Source organism: Pagrus major, chromosome 16 (assembly GCF_040436345.1).
Source record: "Pagrus major chromosome 16, Pma_NU_1.0".
In the NCBI taxonomy this organism is placed as follows: Eukaryota; Metazoa; Chordata; class Actinopteri; order Spariformes; family Sparidae; genus Pagrus; species Pagrus major.
In genome coordinates this window covers 16,026,588-16,042,806 of record NC_133230.1, presented here as the reverse complement: position 1 = coordinate 16,042,806, position 16,219 = coordinate 16,026,588, and the positions used below count along the sequence as shown (strand labels likewise).

Sequence of the window (16,219 nt, the reverse complement as noted above, 5' to 3'; positions counted from 1 at the left end):
CAAAAAGCTACAACTTGTCTCTTCCAGCTGTTTTAATGGATTTCTTGAAAACAGTTGGAGCCTCTGGCAGTAATGTAGGGCGAACCTGCAGCAGAACAAACAGCACTAACTTCAGACTGTGAAGAATACCTTGGTGGATTCAGACTTTTCATATCCATTCTTGTCAGCGGAGGAAAAAAAAAACTAACAACAAATACAATTGCACTGGTATTATTTTTCCTTGAAAGCCAGCTGTGAGCTCACATGCTTCTGCTTTCACTTTGATGCAATCGAGCAAAATTATTATATGGGGGAAAATGACGGGGGACGTGGATTTGTTTTAGTTATAAGCTCAGCGAAGCAAAACAAGAAATGATTGGCATCACTCATGTGGAAAGTGAGGGAATATACCCTGATATTGTTTCATTTTTCTTTTCTCATTTTCCGTTACAAATGACTCTCCATGATGTTTTATTTTTCGCCGCAGGCTGTTGGAGCTGCTCTGTTTCTGTCCACTGCATGTTTCTGAGTGTCTTTAGCTGTAGCGCTACCTCACCGTTGTTATTTATTGATACCCGCAATATCCTCCAAAGACTTCTTTTTAGCGCAGATGTGAAAGGTGCAGTGGTGCTATCTTTGTCTCATCTTCCTCACCACATCACAACCCCCCCTCCTCCCCCTTTCTCTCTGCCTCCCTTGGCAGTCTCCGCCAGCTTGTGCGGCCTTTACTAACTAGCTGCGCACTCCCACTCACAGGAAAATGATGATGAGACAGCAAAACCACGGCAGAGACAATGCACAGCGGAAAGAGAGGAAGAGAGTCGGAGAGAGCTGCAGGAAAAGAGAGACAACGAGAGAATGAGAGCCATCAGTCTTTTTTATGCACTTTTACCACATATATGTTGGTCCCCGGGGAGCACTATGTCTCTGTCGAGGCCTCTGCCTCCCTTTTCTGCGCCTTTTCTCTTTGTTGTCATCATTCAGTGCATTTTCCTCCCTCCCTCCTCCCACAACCGTAAGTTATTAAATCTCCTCTCACCCTCTTCTTCTGTTTCTCTCCCCCGTCTCCTCCCTCCATTCCTCTCTGCCCTGCAACCTTTCTGTCTTGTGCCACTAAGTGGACGGCTTATATAACAGCGCGCACCTAGAGGGACTCCTCTCGCCCCAGCCAGCCTGTTCTTCTCACTCCACCCTTTTAGTCTCCTCTCCTTTTCCCTCCTGCACCACCTTACCTTCTACTTCTTCTCTCCCTCCTCCTCCTCCTCGTCTTTTTTTTCTGCTGTATCTACATTTGGAACAAACGGTCCTCCTGCTGTGTAGTTATGTCTAGTGAGGCTAAGTGAGAACCAAAACAGTAAAACAACAGGGTGGCTGTTTCATCTAGAGCTGGAAGGATCAGTTAACCAGCAGAAAAATGAATCAGTAACAATTTTGGTTACTGGTAATTAAGAAAATATGCTGAAAATCCCAAACTGTGCTGCTGAAATGTGAGGATTTTTTTTTTTTTTTTGCTTTTTTGAGTTTTATATGACTGTAAATGAAATATTTTGGGATTTTGAAGCACAGGTTGGACAAAACGAGCAATTTCAAGACGTCACCGTTGGCTTCGTGTGCTCTTCAGCATTGTCCGATGTCCAATAATCATCATAATTGTACAATAATTTTGCCATCTGTACGATTCAATAATGACAAAAATGTGTAACGTTTGACTTCTGACTTTTCTGTGATGCTGAGTACAGTAGTTGGTTTAAGTCTACACTGTATTGTTTTGATTCACTTTCTGACGCTGTCGAAAGTCGTCTGATGAACGTGATTCACGAGCACCACTCAACACTCATTCGAAGCGACACTGAACTTTCTCGCGTACAGATTTTACCCAAAATCAATAGTCTTAAGCCTCTGGTACGATCGTCCATAGCTGCTGTAAGTGTTGTCGTTGCTTTAACTTCCTGTTAGCAGCTGTCTTTGCCTCTTTCTTTTCTTCAAGTGTTTTTGTTCGCTTGGCTTGTTTGGTACTATAGGCCGTCACCAGGATCGCTGGAATTGGTAGCTTCCACTGTTGTCTCAGTTCTCTGTCCTGATTGGATAAAGCGAGCAGGGATAACAGAACATTTTATTCTCTCTTTTACTGCTTGAGCAGGTGGACGAGCAACATGGGTTACTGACCAAACACTGTACAACAGTGATTACTGTGTGGAGCTATTTAACACTTATTTTAATCAGTTAATTACACTTACAGCAGCTTTAACATTTACCATCTGGCAGCGGTGAAATTCTGAAGCTCACTTTTCACTACTTCCTGACATTTTATAGACTAATACTGATTAATAAATTCATGTAAATCTTCAGACAGTAATGCATCACCGGTTGTGTGCATTTGCCGTACTGCTCTATGGAAGGGGAGCAAAACAAAGACATGAAGGAAATTGATGGAGTGGGCGGATTCAAATTATCTGATATACTGCTGAGATGAGCTGTGGCAGGATCCACTCATTGTATTTATTATCTAACGTAATATATTCCCTTACTTTGTTGAATTTATTGTCACTTGTTGACGACTATCTTCGTATCCCCTTGCATCAAGGACCACAGTGAAACTAAGCATGCTAGCTTTATTCTTTGTTTCTTTCCTCTTTATTTATTCAGTTGGATCCACATTAGCAGCTGCTGGGGTTGCAGCGACTCTTCCTGAGGTCAAGACATATAACACGTGCGAAAAGTCTCGATAAGAAGTTACCAAACAGCACAACTGGTCAAATTGAAATACACTGTACTTGTTTAGGTCGTTTAATTGACATTATCCTTGATCCTTGATCAGAAAAAGTGTACAATGAGCCCAAATCCTGTATTTACACTGCATATATTTTCTATTTTCAGTCTCAGTACTACCCATCAACCTGGTGCTGAAACACAGACTCTTGCTTCCTCCGGCGTTGTCCTCTCACCTACTTCTCAGTGACTGCATCGCTCTCCGACTTTTCCAAACGCCACTCGCATCCAGGATTCTCCTCTCCTCTCCTGTTTTCATATTCAACGCACCCTCTTCCTCCCACTTTCATCTTAGGTCTATCTACTTACAATTCTCCCTACCCCACACCCATTGTACCTCTTTATCTCTCTCTACCCCTCTGTCGCCCCCCCCCCACACCCCCATCTCAATACCCCACCACCTCCACCACCCCCGCACCTACCCCCCCACCACCCCTCTCTAAATATAGTCCCTTTGAAGCATAGCTGTGTTGTCTCTTCCCGCAACACTGCAAGACAAAAGTCTGTCATCTCACATCTGAGCGCCGGGGATAGAAAGCGCAGATAAGATTGATGGCCCAAAAAGAAACACTGGTTAAGAGAATTGATATTCATCTTCCTCGGTGTGTGTGTGTGTGTGTGTGTGTGTGTGTGTGTGTGATGGAAGAGAAGGGGTGGAGATGAAAAGGAGGATGGAGAGGATCCAGGAAAAATATGGCGAGACAGAGAGAGAGAGAGAGGGAGGTAGAGAGAGGTGCTATGACATTTCTGATCCACATTTTGTAATTGAATAATAATCTCCCAGGAGGCCTGACCTAGTAACGTGTGCACGTGTGCGCATGTTTGTGTGTCCACAGGTTTGTGTGTGTGTAGGTAGGCACAATGTATACACAGGAAGGGATGGTTGTGAGTGTATGTGTGTCCCTTTGTGTGAATATGTGTGTGACAGAGAAAATGTCTCAAAAAGAGGAGACAGCCAGGAGGAGAAAAAATGAGTGTAGAGGCGAAAGAGAGGTCTGCTCTGCAAACACACTGCAGCACAATACCTCCACCTAGTGGTGCGAGTGAGTCATTACAGCTGTGCTTGCTGTAGGATACACATCACTGCAGCCAAGGACAATTCCCAGCTCATCAGCTCACCTGCAGGAGCCCTTCTAATGACTTCTACTTTGTCTAATTACAGATTGTGTAATTTACATAATAGGTATACTTAGTATTATAAACAGCCAAGATCACAGCGTGGCGGCTGAATGCGAAATCATATCACATCATTGTCTCAGTTGTTCAGCGAGGAGCCTTAAATCAACTGAAGGGTTACTGTACCATCATGCACATCACACACACACACACATGCTCACCTCAGAGTGGCCTTCCTTACCTGCTAACAGCCTGCTCGTCCATCAGCGGCAGCTGCAGAGGGAGCTCGGCCCATCATATGTACCATGTGCAGGCCGGTTCCCCTGCGGCCAGAGCATACATCGCCCCTGACAGGATCTCCTTCCGCCTCAATGACCCGGCCTGTAGTCGGCTCATGGGGGACGACAAGGAGTGCAGATTATCATTCTCAGCATTCACCGCGAGGCATTTAGTGAGAAAATGTGTATTTTTTATACGAAGAGGAGGGAGAAAGGTGTAATAGTTTGTGAAGACAGTGGAGGGGAAGTGCTGCTGGGTCTTTATGGTGATCACATACAGGTGCCTTTACTCTGTATTATTAAGGGCTAATTGTATGTGTGGCCTTGAACAACACATTTTTCTTTACAGACAAACATTCAAAAATATAACCGCGCAACTTATATCTCAGTCTGAGGAAACTCCAAGAAAAGGAGAAAAAGTTTGACTCAGACAAAATCACATTATCAGACTACTCAAGAGAAGAGATGGTCCCAATAGGATTACCCAATAAGAAATTCCCATCTTTAGGCTCGGAAAATCTCAAAATCTCAACAAATTTGTCATTTTAATTACATTTTGCCTTGCCTTGGATTTGAATGTTGCACAAAGCCTTCAGAGTGCCTTGGATTGTTTTTGAAGGAAACCTGCATTTTATATTTCTTATCAAGACCATATTTCACCCATTTAATGAGCCCTTCACAGGATTTATAAGAAGAGTAAGTCGGTTCATCTCATGAAAAAAGAGGGTGTTATTGTACGCTGAGGGAAAAATCTGAAGATCTCCGGGGTCTATGTTGCTTTTTGATTAATTATAGTGCTAAAAAGATCAGTTGATTATTAGTTGGTCAAAAAGCAGAAACATATCTGATAATGACTTATGTTTGAAATCTTTCTCAAATGTGAGTGTTTAGGTTTTTTCTCAGTTGTATGTCATTGTGACATACACATCTTTTGGGGCATTTTTCACAATTTACTGATCTTTTATAGACTTAAGAAATGATTTGATTAATTGTAAACATAATGAAGAGTCTGATGTACATGTTAAAGCTACTACAAGGAGTTTTTAACTGGTTATGAAACAGTCTCAGTTTAATACTGATGCCTCTATATGACCTACATAAGCAACCAAGACCATCAGTGAGAAGATTAACTATTTCTATTTTGCCACCGGGTCTGTGTGCAGACTGGAAGAGCCTCTGGTTACGTTTTCTCAGGCAAAGTTATTTATTTTTGACACTTTATTTTATGGTTTTGATGTTGGAAACACGACCACTTTGGTCCACAGGGGCCTCCAAAATCAACAAAATATCAAAGTTGCTTGTAGTAGCTTTAATGTTCAATGTTTTGCGAAATACAGGTCGATATTACTCGTACATCTGTCTGTTCAATACGAAGCTTCAATCAGGAGGTGGTTAGCTTAGCTTGGAGCCCTGATTCCACTAAAGTTGGGTTGCTGTGCTGTGTAAAACATAAATAAAACAATGTGACAATTTGCTTATCAATTGAAAACAGCACAAAGACATACATTCATCTATTTTTGTAAAATATATGCTTATTTTGCTTTTAATTGCCAGCAAACAAGTTGGAACAGGGTCATCAAAAGAGAAAACACCTGTTTGGTTCTGTTTTGTTTGAAGACGATCGCAGTCTGTTGTATTTTATACTTCACACGGCATCCTGAATTTTTTTTGGAAATCAGATTTGGAGCATAAACACTGGAAACTGGGGGAAACAGCTTGCCTGGCTCTGTCGAAATGTACAGAAATCCACCTACGAGCACACCTAAAGCTCTCTGATTAACATGCTGTATCTTGTTTGCTTGTAAAATGTAAAAAATGACATGGTGCAGTTTTATGAGGATTATGTGTGTGAGCTTTTTTTTTTTTTTTTTTTGGCTGTGAGAGGTGATTTTCTGGGGCTGGTTTCCTGGCAACCTAACGCTGATTACTGGCTCTAAATGTCAGATTTCTATTCCTTTATTCCTTAATTGAAAACAAGTAATTATTTGCAGCCCTGGTTGCTCATTGCACTTCTCCTTTCTCCCTGTCTTATTCAGGCTAAGAAAAGAGGGATACACGGTGCAGGTCAGCGTCAATGACTACCTGGACATCTACTGCCCGCACTATAACACCACCCAGCGGGGGACGCTGGAGCGCACCGTGGCCGAGCAGTACATCCTCTACATGGTCAGTTACCGTGGCTACCGCAGCTGCGACCCCCAGCTGGGCTTCAAGCGCTGGGAGTGCAACCGGCCCCATGCGCCTCACGCTCCCATCAAGTTCTCGGAGAAGTTCCAGCGCTACAGCGCCTTCTCGCTGGGCTACGAGTTCAACGTGGGCCAGCAGTACTACTATATCTGTGAGTCAGGACACAAAACACCAGCACTGGTTTATTGTGATGGAGCCTGAGGATGTTGCACAGCCAATATTTTAATATCTCCTCCTCAGCTGCTGTAACCCACACGAGTTGACTGCGAGTGGGTGCTGCTAATAGATTGTGGAAGTTCAGCTGAGGACAGGCGGTTGCAGCAGTTTGCACAGCTGATTGTTGAGGGTGTTGTGGCCTGCAGAGGGCACAAGGTTGACGCGCTGTTGTGTGTTTGCTCTCTGTTTCAGCCACACCCACCCACCACCACGGCCACAGCTGCCTGAGACTGAGGGTCTATGTCTGCTGCTCCACTGGTGAGACCCAACAACTTTTGTTGTAAACCATTTCCTCTCTTTCTGTGTCACTTTATCTCCACTTTCCTCTCCCCGCCTATCTCTTTCCATCTCACAAACATGCAGAGACCCAGAGACAAAGAGAGAACCAGACAGAGACACAGAGAGAGAAAAACTAAGATCTGACAGTCTTGTCTCCGAGAGAGGCTTCTCTGCCGCCTGCTGTCTTGGCCAGGTTTTGATTATGGCGTCTTTTCCCTCGAAGCAGCGCTTTGAGAGTGATGGCTTAATGTTATTCTCTTTCTCAGTGCTATTACCGTAATGCTCTATCTCTCTCTGTGAATGACATGCTCTCCCGAAGCCGCACAAAAGATGCAAAAGGAAAAGGAAAAACTGTTTCAGCTGCATCCAGCTCTCTCTGCCCTCCCTGTCACTCTCCATCCCTTTCTCCCCTCCAGCTCTCTTGACCAACTCTCCCCCTCCACCTCCTCCTCCTCCTCCCCTCATCCTCACCGTCTATCTCTTCTTCTCTCTTCCTGGCTCTCTGATGCCTGCTGCTCTGTGTAGTGTGTGTGTTATTTTTACCCTGGTAGCCTGCTCTCTCCCCTGCAGGCCTTTGATCAGGGAGCCCAGCGCTGAAAGCCTCCCCCTCTCCTCTAACCTTGTCAGCACTAATACATCCCACACTCAGGCCAGTGTCAGCCCCTGTGTACACATCACCTTAACACCCACCCCCCCATTGCAGTGTCACGGCTAATCTATTGATGTGTCTACCACGCCTCCGTTTGCTTCTATGTGCGTGCGTGTGTGTTTGTGTGTGCACATGGCAGTATGTCAGCCATAAATGTTCCTTCTTTACGTGTGTATGTGTGCGCGCATGAATGGCTATGTGTGCATTGGTGCATTTTTGTCAGTTTACAATCCACAACCTTTACTCAGCAAGGTCGTTTTAACAGCTTGCTATCAAAAAAGCTGTTGATTTCAGCTGCCTGCAGACCGTTTTCATTTCCTCTCCACCTGAGCCCGACTTTAAGATAAGAAAGAGACGTGAATATTCATGGCATATGCTTTACACGTGCGAAGAGCTGCAAATTGATTGCCACCAGCTTCTACGGAAATTCTCGCTCACTATGCATCAGAATCACAGGCTCGCGCAGACGTTTAATTGAAAAAAAAAAAGGGAGAAAATGCACAAAGACGCACGCACACGAACAAACCCACACATCATTCATTCGTGGATAATTTGGCAACGCCGGCTGAATGTAATTCTGCGTCTAGACGAACAGTAAATGTAGAAAATGATTTCTGTCCGCCGGTTCCAAATGCTCGTAATCATCAGATGGAGGTCTGGAGTCTCGGTCCAAGATTTCTACATGCGCTCTCAGCGACACCAACTGTTCTGTTCTGTTTTTCGAGAATGTACATTTTACTCAGTCTTGTCGCTTTAATTTAGTATTTTTTCCCCCTTGTCTCTCTTTGTTTCTTTCCTCTCCTTCTTTTTCTCTCCGTCTTTGTGTTTTTCGCAGTTTCCCAGGCGGATGATGACTCTAGTCAGACTCCTCCCGACTACACAGTCAGGCCAAACATCAAAATACACAACATCGGTGAGTTGAAAACGAACGGCGGCTAATTGCCAGTTGCCGGTCGATATTTGGCTGCGGCTGCAAACCTTGATTTGTGTTCCGATCATTGCGGAAAGGAACCCACCATTCGTTAGTTTATTTTATGGTTGGGAAAAGAAAACCAACAGGTCATAGCTGGTCGATGAGTAAAAGCTTTGTTTCGGGCTGTTGACAGACACAGTATGGGTAAGACAATGAAACAGTGCAACATGATTCAACAGTAATGGCAGCGTTTACTAACATCTGTGTGAGAAGGCAAACATGAGTGCACACAAATGAACCCAGCTCCCATGACAATTCCAGTTAAAAACAACTTGTGTTTTTTTCATTATGATAACATAATATTGGTAAAGTGAGTAATACAAAAAATCCAGCCAAAACCCAAAAACAGTATTTTACAGTTCATTTGTTCAGAAATATTTATTTTCACCATTTCTGAATAAACAAGCTGTTCTCAGAGGAAAATAAGGTCCCCAGAACACTGTTTGAAGCTAGAAAGGTGGCAGGGTCCGCCAAATATAAACGAAGTAAAACAGTATGAAATCGTGTTGTCCTTTAAGGTCAGTTTGTTTATTCAGTTTATTCAGACGTGAAAATTAAGAAAGTTTGATTATTTAGTTTGTTTAGGCATAAAAAGTCAGTCAATGAAGATCTTTCTCTTCTGATTTAAATGTATTCTCCAAAACTACAGAGTGCACCTTTAAGTTGGAGGCAAGGCTGAACATGAGCGCCCTCGACATGTCGGTAAAAAAATGTCCCATTTATCGGCAGAACTGCTCACAACTACGATAAGATAAGTAGTCAGAGTTGAGCCCTTCGCTAGCTAACAAGCTGCCTTTTTGAAGAATGTCCTGTGTTTATTTACAGTTGCAAAATGTAATTTTCTGAATTAAGACAGTGTTTCACCCCAGATCATCAAATACTGACGCTTTGGGTTGGCGTCCAAACCGAGCTTCACACTCAAAGCGTCTGATGATCTGGGGATGAAACTCAACAATCAACTATCTTTTTTCCAGGAAGTTACATTTTGTTGTACTTAAGCCACGCCATGTGCTATCTTTGACTTACTATTATGTTCTGTTTGTGCTCCATACCTTGGGATCAGGGTCTTAAATAGCATATAATTGTAATCAAATCAAAGTGTAACGTGAGGGTTCGGTGTGTGGTGGTTTGATTGACTCTTAACAATAGGAAAGAGCAGGATGGAGACGGATAATTTCTTTATGCAGCACTTTACTTTCCGTTCCGCACACTAGCTTTACAACACAACAACAACAACACTTCCTTGTTCTCCTCCCATGTGACTGAACCCACCAATCAGAAGCTAGAAGGACCTAACTGCGGTACATGTACGGTAACACAGGAGGTACATTAAACACTGCGCTAGTAAAGAGATTCAGACATGAAAATATGCAAACAGCAACTGCAAAAATAGTTACCTGTGTAAACATCAACTCAAGGATGAATTAAATATGACTTAACTTCTAAACTTTACAAAAGTTTGGCTAACCTGGGCGTTCGTTTATACCCGACAATGTTATTAATACCAATCAGAACGATGGCCAAAACTATGAAAACAAGTAACCCAAGAGGTATTAAACCAGAGTAATGTTTTTTAAACTCTGATATATATAAATGAGAAAAACTTAACCTCCTACAGTTTACCACACACATACACACACACACACAGGTAAGATCTTTCCTTTTTTTCTCTGGAGCAAGATCCACAAGGTCAGCAGAGGTCTTGTAAAGAATGAAAGGTCCGTGTTTACCTAAGGAGAAAGCATGTCAGCGAGCGAGTCGATCGTGCAGCTGAGTGGTTACATAAACCCTCTGCTTCTCTCTCCCTCTCTCTCTTTCTCCACCTCATCTCAAACAAAAGCCTCTCGCCGGGAATCATTTAGTATGCTTGTTTCTGGGAGCTGTGGGCAGTCTGTGACGAAGGCTAAGAGAGTGTGACCTGCCTGAGATGGAAACTGAGACCGGCCGAGACGCAGTGAAAAGAGCTCTTGAGCCATCAGCAACGAGCACCTTCAGAGAGAGAGAGAGAGAGAGAAGAGAGAGACGGAGGGGGAGACAAAGTGAGAGATAAAAAAGTCAGGAAGGAGGCAGTGAAACAGCCTGACAGACACAGGGACAGATAAGGCAGAAAGAGAGAGAGAAACAGGCCGAAAAGAGAGATAAAACCGGAGTGGGGGCAGAGAAAGGGGGTGCAGAGAGAAGGGGCCGAGGAAGAAAGAGAAGCTCAGTGGTGGGCGAATTGCTCAGCAGTAACTCAGGCCTCGGCTTACGTAGAATTTAATATAAAAAACACTCACTGGCAGAGAATCATAAAAAAGCATAGCCTCCAGCGCTGTGATGCATTTTGCTGAATACATTTGGCGGAATAACAAAATCAGGACACACAGAATTTATGCGCACACGCACACACTTAGAAACAAGCCCAACCCCTGATGGCCCCGCTGACCGCTGGACACCCACTCTCTGACTCACCCTCAGGACCAGACCAGCCCACAGACTGTCTTAGCATCAACAAATCTCTCCATCTCTCTCCACATATGTTTGGACTCGTTGCTTTATTATTAGCTTTGCTTTGTACGTCACATTTTCCTTATTTAACATGTTTTTAAGGAGGATTCTACTCTTTTGGATCTCATTTTTGTAGTTTTCTGTAATTTTTGCCGTGGTACATAACAAGTTTGGTCTCATCGAGGTAATTGCTGAGATCTGGGAACACGGTGACAGGGCAAAAAACATGAGCAGGAAGATGATCATATGGGTTTTAAACAAAGCCCTGCATCAAACAGACCTGCTTGGAGGAGAAAATGAAGGCCGGCAATAAAACAATTACTCAACCTGTCATCACACTTTATCATTTGTGAGACAAGACGCTGCAATTTTCAATCTGTGTGTAAGTAGTCTGAAGCTTGGAAGCTTCATTAATAACGTTGACATTAGAATTTACTTATGACGAAGATCCGGTACGTGCATCGCTGTCACGCTGCAGTGGTCATGTCGTTTTGGGAGTGGCTGATAGTCGACTTATTCAGTCATCTAGGCGTGAGGAGGTATTGATTGTTTCCGGCTTGTCTGATCCAAATCCAGGAAAGTCCAAAAGCCAAAATTGATTGAAAAAAGATTGATCTAATCATTTCCAAAAATCCAAAATATTTTTGCTTCAAGCCATGTTTGTTGACATTTTGCCCTTCAACATCAACATTTGTCTGTTTGCTCTCCTGCTTGTTGCACGCAAATGCAGATTATTTTATGTATCTGCATTCACTCGATGCTCCATTTAATCCCATGAATCTCAGATATTCAGATTGAGGATTTCAAAATAAAATGTGACAACAGACAAAGAAGTTCATTCAGAAACCTCAAGAGAAGTTTGGAATTTAAAAAATGGCACAATCCTGTAGCAAAATTGTGCCAGACACGTTCACCCGGCCCACATACCGCGTGGAATGACGGCACTTGGGCGGTCCGCTCCTGTTTGTCAGATCTGAGCCTCAAACCGAATAAAACAGAACTGTCCCCCATCTGGGCCACAGATCATTTCTGTTCTGGTTTGACTGGATCTGGTCCAGACTTGGACTAGTTCTGGTTCATTCTTCTTGTCTTGGTTGACATGTGGCCTTCTTGTGGCTCTGGGCCTCAACAGTTTTTCTATCTGGATGCAAATCACTTTCCCACCTGCCAGATTATTCGACTCGCTTGTCTTTCTTGCCCCATTAAAAAGTGTTTCCAACTCTCATCGACTTCAGTCCACTTCCTAACATAAACTACAAAAACAATGTCGTAACAAAGCAGCGTGACTGGATTTGCCTTCTCTGTGACTTGTATTTTCTACACCCCAAGAAGCTATAGGCTTATGGCCACACACATGCTACAAAGCATCAGTCTTGTGGCTTATGTCTTGAATTAATCATAACCTTATAGTTTCTTCCATCTGTGACACACTTGCCCTCAAACACTTCCCTCCTATATTGAGTGTCTGCTGCAGCAGTAGCAGAGGGCTAAAGGCTGAAACATAAATTGTGGTGTGGACCAAAAAAATGCAACAGTAGACAGATCATTTTTAAGGTGGTTCAATAAGCACTGGCACCCATGACTCATCTGGTCTGAGTTGTTTGTTATGTTGCTGATTTTTCTCAAAATCTGTCCTAAAATAGTGGTAGTCTAGTGTGTGCAGTCTGTGCAGTCTGTGTAGTCAGTGGCCAGAAACACGTGGGACCACCTCTGGAGCTGATAGCAGCTTTAGTAGCCTCATAGCCTGATAATCAGACTTTCATTTCTCTCCCTAATTTCAGCCTGACATTGTTTTCATGTTAGCCATTTTGTTGTTTGTCTGCTCAAATCAATGAGCAGCAAGTGATGTGTCCGTCCAGCTGATGGCATTTTAAATCGACAAGACAGCTACGATAGCCAGAAACCAAGAGGGCTAAAGCTAACATCTTTAGCTTTAAGGGCACAAAGCCATTAGTGCTTGGTACATTTCCTTGCAAAGATTCAACTGGTGATTCACAGTGAAGCTTTGAATAGTATGAGGAACATTAAGAGTGAAATCCATGACTACTAACAAAAGATAATGATCTCGAGATCGTCTTTTGTTAATAGTCATTCCCTTTGTTATGAATGCATGATGTTGTAATGATGCTAAGGCACGTTCTGACATTAAGGCACCTACAGAGTGTGAGCCAGTTGAATGCCGTCCACCCTATATAACACCTCCCCCTCTGACCTGTAGAGCTGTAACCATACATGATGGGTCCATCGCCTCATGTTGTGTATGCATCACTGCGAGTGTACCATCGTTGTGGCGTAGTTTGGCGCCATGATTTATCAGACCAGACAACCTTTTTCCACTCATCGACAGTCTAGAGCTGATGTTTCTTATCTCACTGTAAATGCCTCGGGGCGGTTTGCCCTGGACAGGAGCAGAACTGCCCTGCATGCTCTCTGTTGTTAAACCCCATACAGACGAGACTGCGCCAGATTGTGTTCTTGGAAATTGATTGCTGTATCCCACAATTGTGCTGTGATGTTAGGTGTCATACTGTGGACCTTTGATAACTTGTTATGGCCCGAGGCACCCGACGTCCCCCACATTCATCTTCCAAGGGCGGCCTCCCTAAATAGCAAGGGTTTTAAAGAGGTACATATTGTGCTGCTGCTTTGTGATTGTCAAAGCAGCTCGCGCCCACAAACTGAAGAAGGCTGCAAGACAACTGGAAATGAATCAGCCTACATTCGAAGTAACGAAATGGATTTATGTCTGCATGTACTTGTTTAGCTCACTTCTTGTGCAGGGACAGGGCGTATCTACCTCTGGTCACTGAGTGTTACTTCTGGAGCCTCAAACCGGACGGTGTGAAAGTCCCCGCTGTGACCTGTAGGCCCTACCTGAGGCGGTGCTGTTTTGTATTCTGCCCCCTGCCTTTGCTGCCTGTTCTCTGTTTGAGTTCATCCCGGTGCACTGCGGTGTGAATGTCAGTGTCGTGTGTCTTCGCCACAGACAGATGCTTCGTGTTCCTTAAGAACAACTCTGACGTCAGCGTCACACACACAGCCAGGACAAACCAGCGCGGTCGGATGGTTTACTTTAAAAACAAAATTCCTGCCATTCATCAAACATCAGCTGACGTGTGGTTGTTATCTCTACCTGTTATCTTTATCTATCTGTATCTTTGTCTGTCATCAGCTTTCTTGTTTTTGCTTGTAGACAATTACTGTCTCCATTATATTCAGCGGACTCCAGACTTAAGCGCCGCCGCAAAGCAGCGTTTTGAAGACGTCTCACTTTGTTGATTTGATGCATTTCTTGTTGAAAGCTAGTTTGATTTGATGATGACAACATAATGAAGTGAAAGTAATGGGATTTTAGTAGACAAACACACAATTGGTGTCAGTTTTGGGGTACAATTTGTCAAATAGATGTATTTTTTCTTGCATCAAAACAAGTATTTTTTCATCAGTGCGATTTTCAGCAGTTAAATCAAAATAATCTAATGATAGCATGTGGAATCAGTATGTCATGTCTCAAGGCTTTAAAATCTTCCTTGCCGTCATCTACAGTCAACGTTTTTGCAATACACTGATTCAATAACATTTGTATGCATCGTAAGCTACGTGGAGTTTCAGGTGAGAAGCCTGCTAAGCCAGTGACCACAGTTCAAGACAGCGTTTTAAGATTTGCAAGTGTGAAATTACTGGATATCTTTTCAAAAAGAGACCTCGGGACAATTTCTAGCCCTGTTTGTGGTGACCAAAACAGGCATTTGAAGCCAAAATATGATGTTCTTCTTACCCTTAGTAAGTGTTTGATGTGCCTTAACCTAACCAGACCATAAGCACAGTGTTGTCAGAAGATAACATTTAAAAGAAATGTCAAGTTTCAATATATTTGTGGTTTGCAGAGACGTACAATGCCAACATTTATCATGGTGAATGGGTTTGGACAGCAGTTGCTAAGAGCAATGAAGTTTTGGTTCTTTATTCGACTTATTCATTCATTCACATCTTGCTTCGTTAATTTAATGCATTTCCTGTTGAAAGCAAGTTTGATTTAATGATGACAACATAGTGAAGTAAAAACACACAATCTTTTCTTGTATCAAAACAATATTTTTGTCCCGTTAAACCCCTTCCTAATAATACGATGTAAAATCAATATGTCATGTCTCAGGGCTTTAAACTCTTCCTCCCATTTCACCTGCATCTCGCTTTTATGTCTGATGGGGGCTAATGTGACTGACGTCAGGAACAAATTGCAGCTTTCTTCTTCTTCTTCTTCAACATTTCTCTAACAGCTTAATACATGTAGCCCAGATTACCCTTAAACTTGTGATGGATGTGTAAGCAACAGAGCTCTGTTTGGTTCCTTTTGCTTTTATTTTAGCATGTAATAACCCCCTAGATATAATGGGAAACATTATGTCGAGACGGCGCATAATGACTCAATGTAATCCACTTTTTACCGAATTTTTACAAAATGCGCTCTCCCAGCTTTTTCTCCGTCTCTCCCCTCCAGCTAATGTTCTGTTGTGTCTAATCAATGGCAAGGCCATAGTAATTTGGTTTGATTGAAATCCCTCTAGGATAAAAACATCATTACAGTGAAAAGAGGAATACATGAAAAAAAAAAAAGGAAAAAGAAAAAACAGATCAGAAACAAAAGTGTTTTTAATTTTTCCGTCCCACAGGGGAACTGGCCATATGAAGCAGTGCTGATGATAATTGGTGGTTTGTTGATAATTGCATCATGTCTCCTTCTCTGCATATGTTAAAGCACAATTTGCATGCATCACACACTGCCTTTAGATTGATGAATTAATAATGTAGTAATGGTTCGTTTCCTTCTGGCTGGCACACATGCTCTCTCTCTCTTCTTGCTCTTTCACACTTATTTCTCTTTTCTCACTTCTCTCTCTCTCTCTCTGTGCTTTTTTTTTCCTCCAGATGAATTTAACCCTGAAGTTCCCAAACTGGAGAAAAGTGTCAGCGGCAGCAGCCCCTCACGTGACCGCCTTCTTCTCACCGTGGCGATGCTGCTCGTGTCCGCCGTCCTTTTGTCCTAGCGACTGTCGCCGTGAGTGACACTTCACGCATAGCTGGACCGCCTTGTCCAAAGGGCTTTGTATCCACCCAGTTGTTGACGTGAAAGTCGGCAGAAACACAGAAGAGAATGGAGTAGAGGTGAAACAGAACCACAATCAGAGGGACACAGGAAGAAACTGAACTTAACTAGACTTTTTAAAAAAAAAGGAGAGGCCTTTTTGCTGTCATATTTACACCAGTGTATTCTGACGCTCCATG

General features: G+C 43.1%; 1 protein-coding gene across 1 annotated transcript in view; it reads left to right on the top strand.

Annotated features, from left to right (window-relative positions):
- The window catches only part of efna3a (ephrin-A3a), a 66,007-nt gene extending 50,026 nt beyond the window's left edge, over nt 1-15,981 (top strand). Inside the window, exons 2-5 of the mRNA XM_073484286.1 lie at nt 6,179-6,480; nt 6,738-6,803; nt 8,309-8,386; nt 15,863-15,981. Of these exons, the coding sequence (XP_073340387.1) occupies nt 6,179-6,480; nt 6,738-6,803; nt 8,309-8,386; nt 15,863-15,981 (565 nt within the window). The remainder of the gene's footprint in view (nt 1-6,178; nt 6,481-6,737; nt 6,804-8,308; nt 8,387-15,862) is intronic.
- Nucleotides 15,982-16,219: the final 238 nt, after the last annotated feature.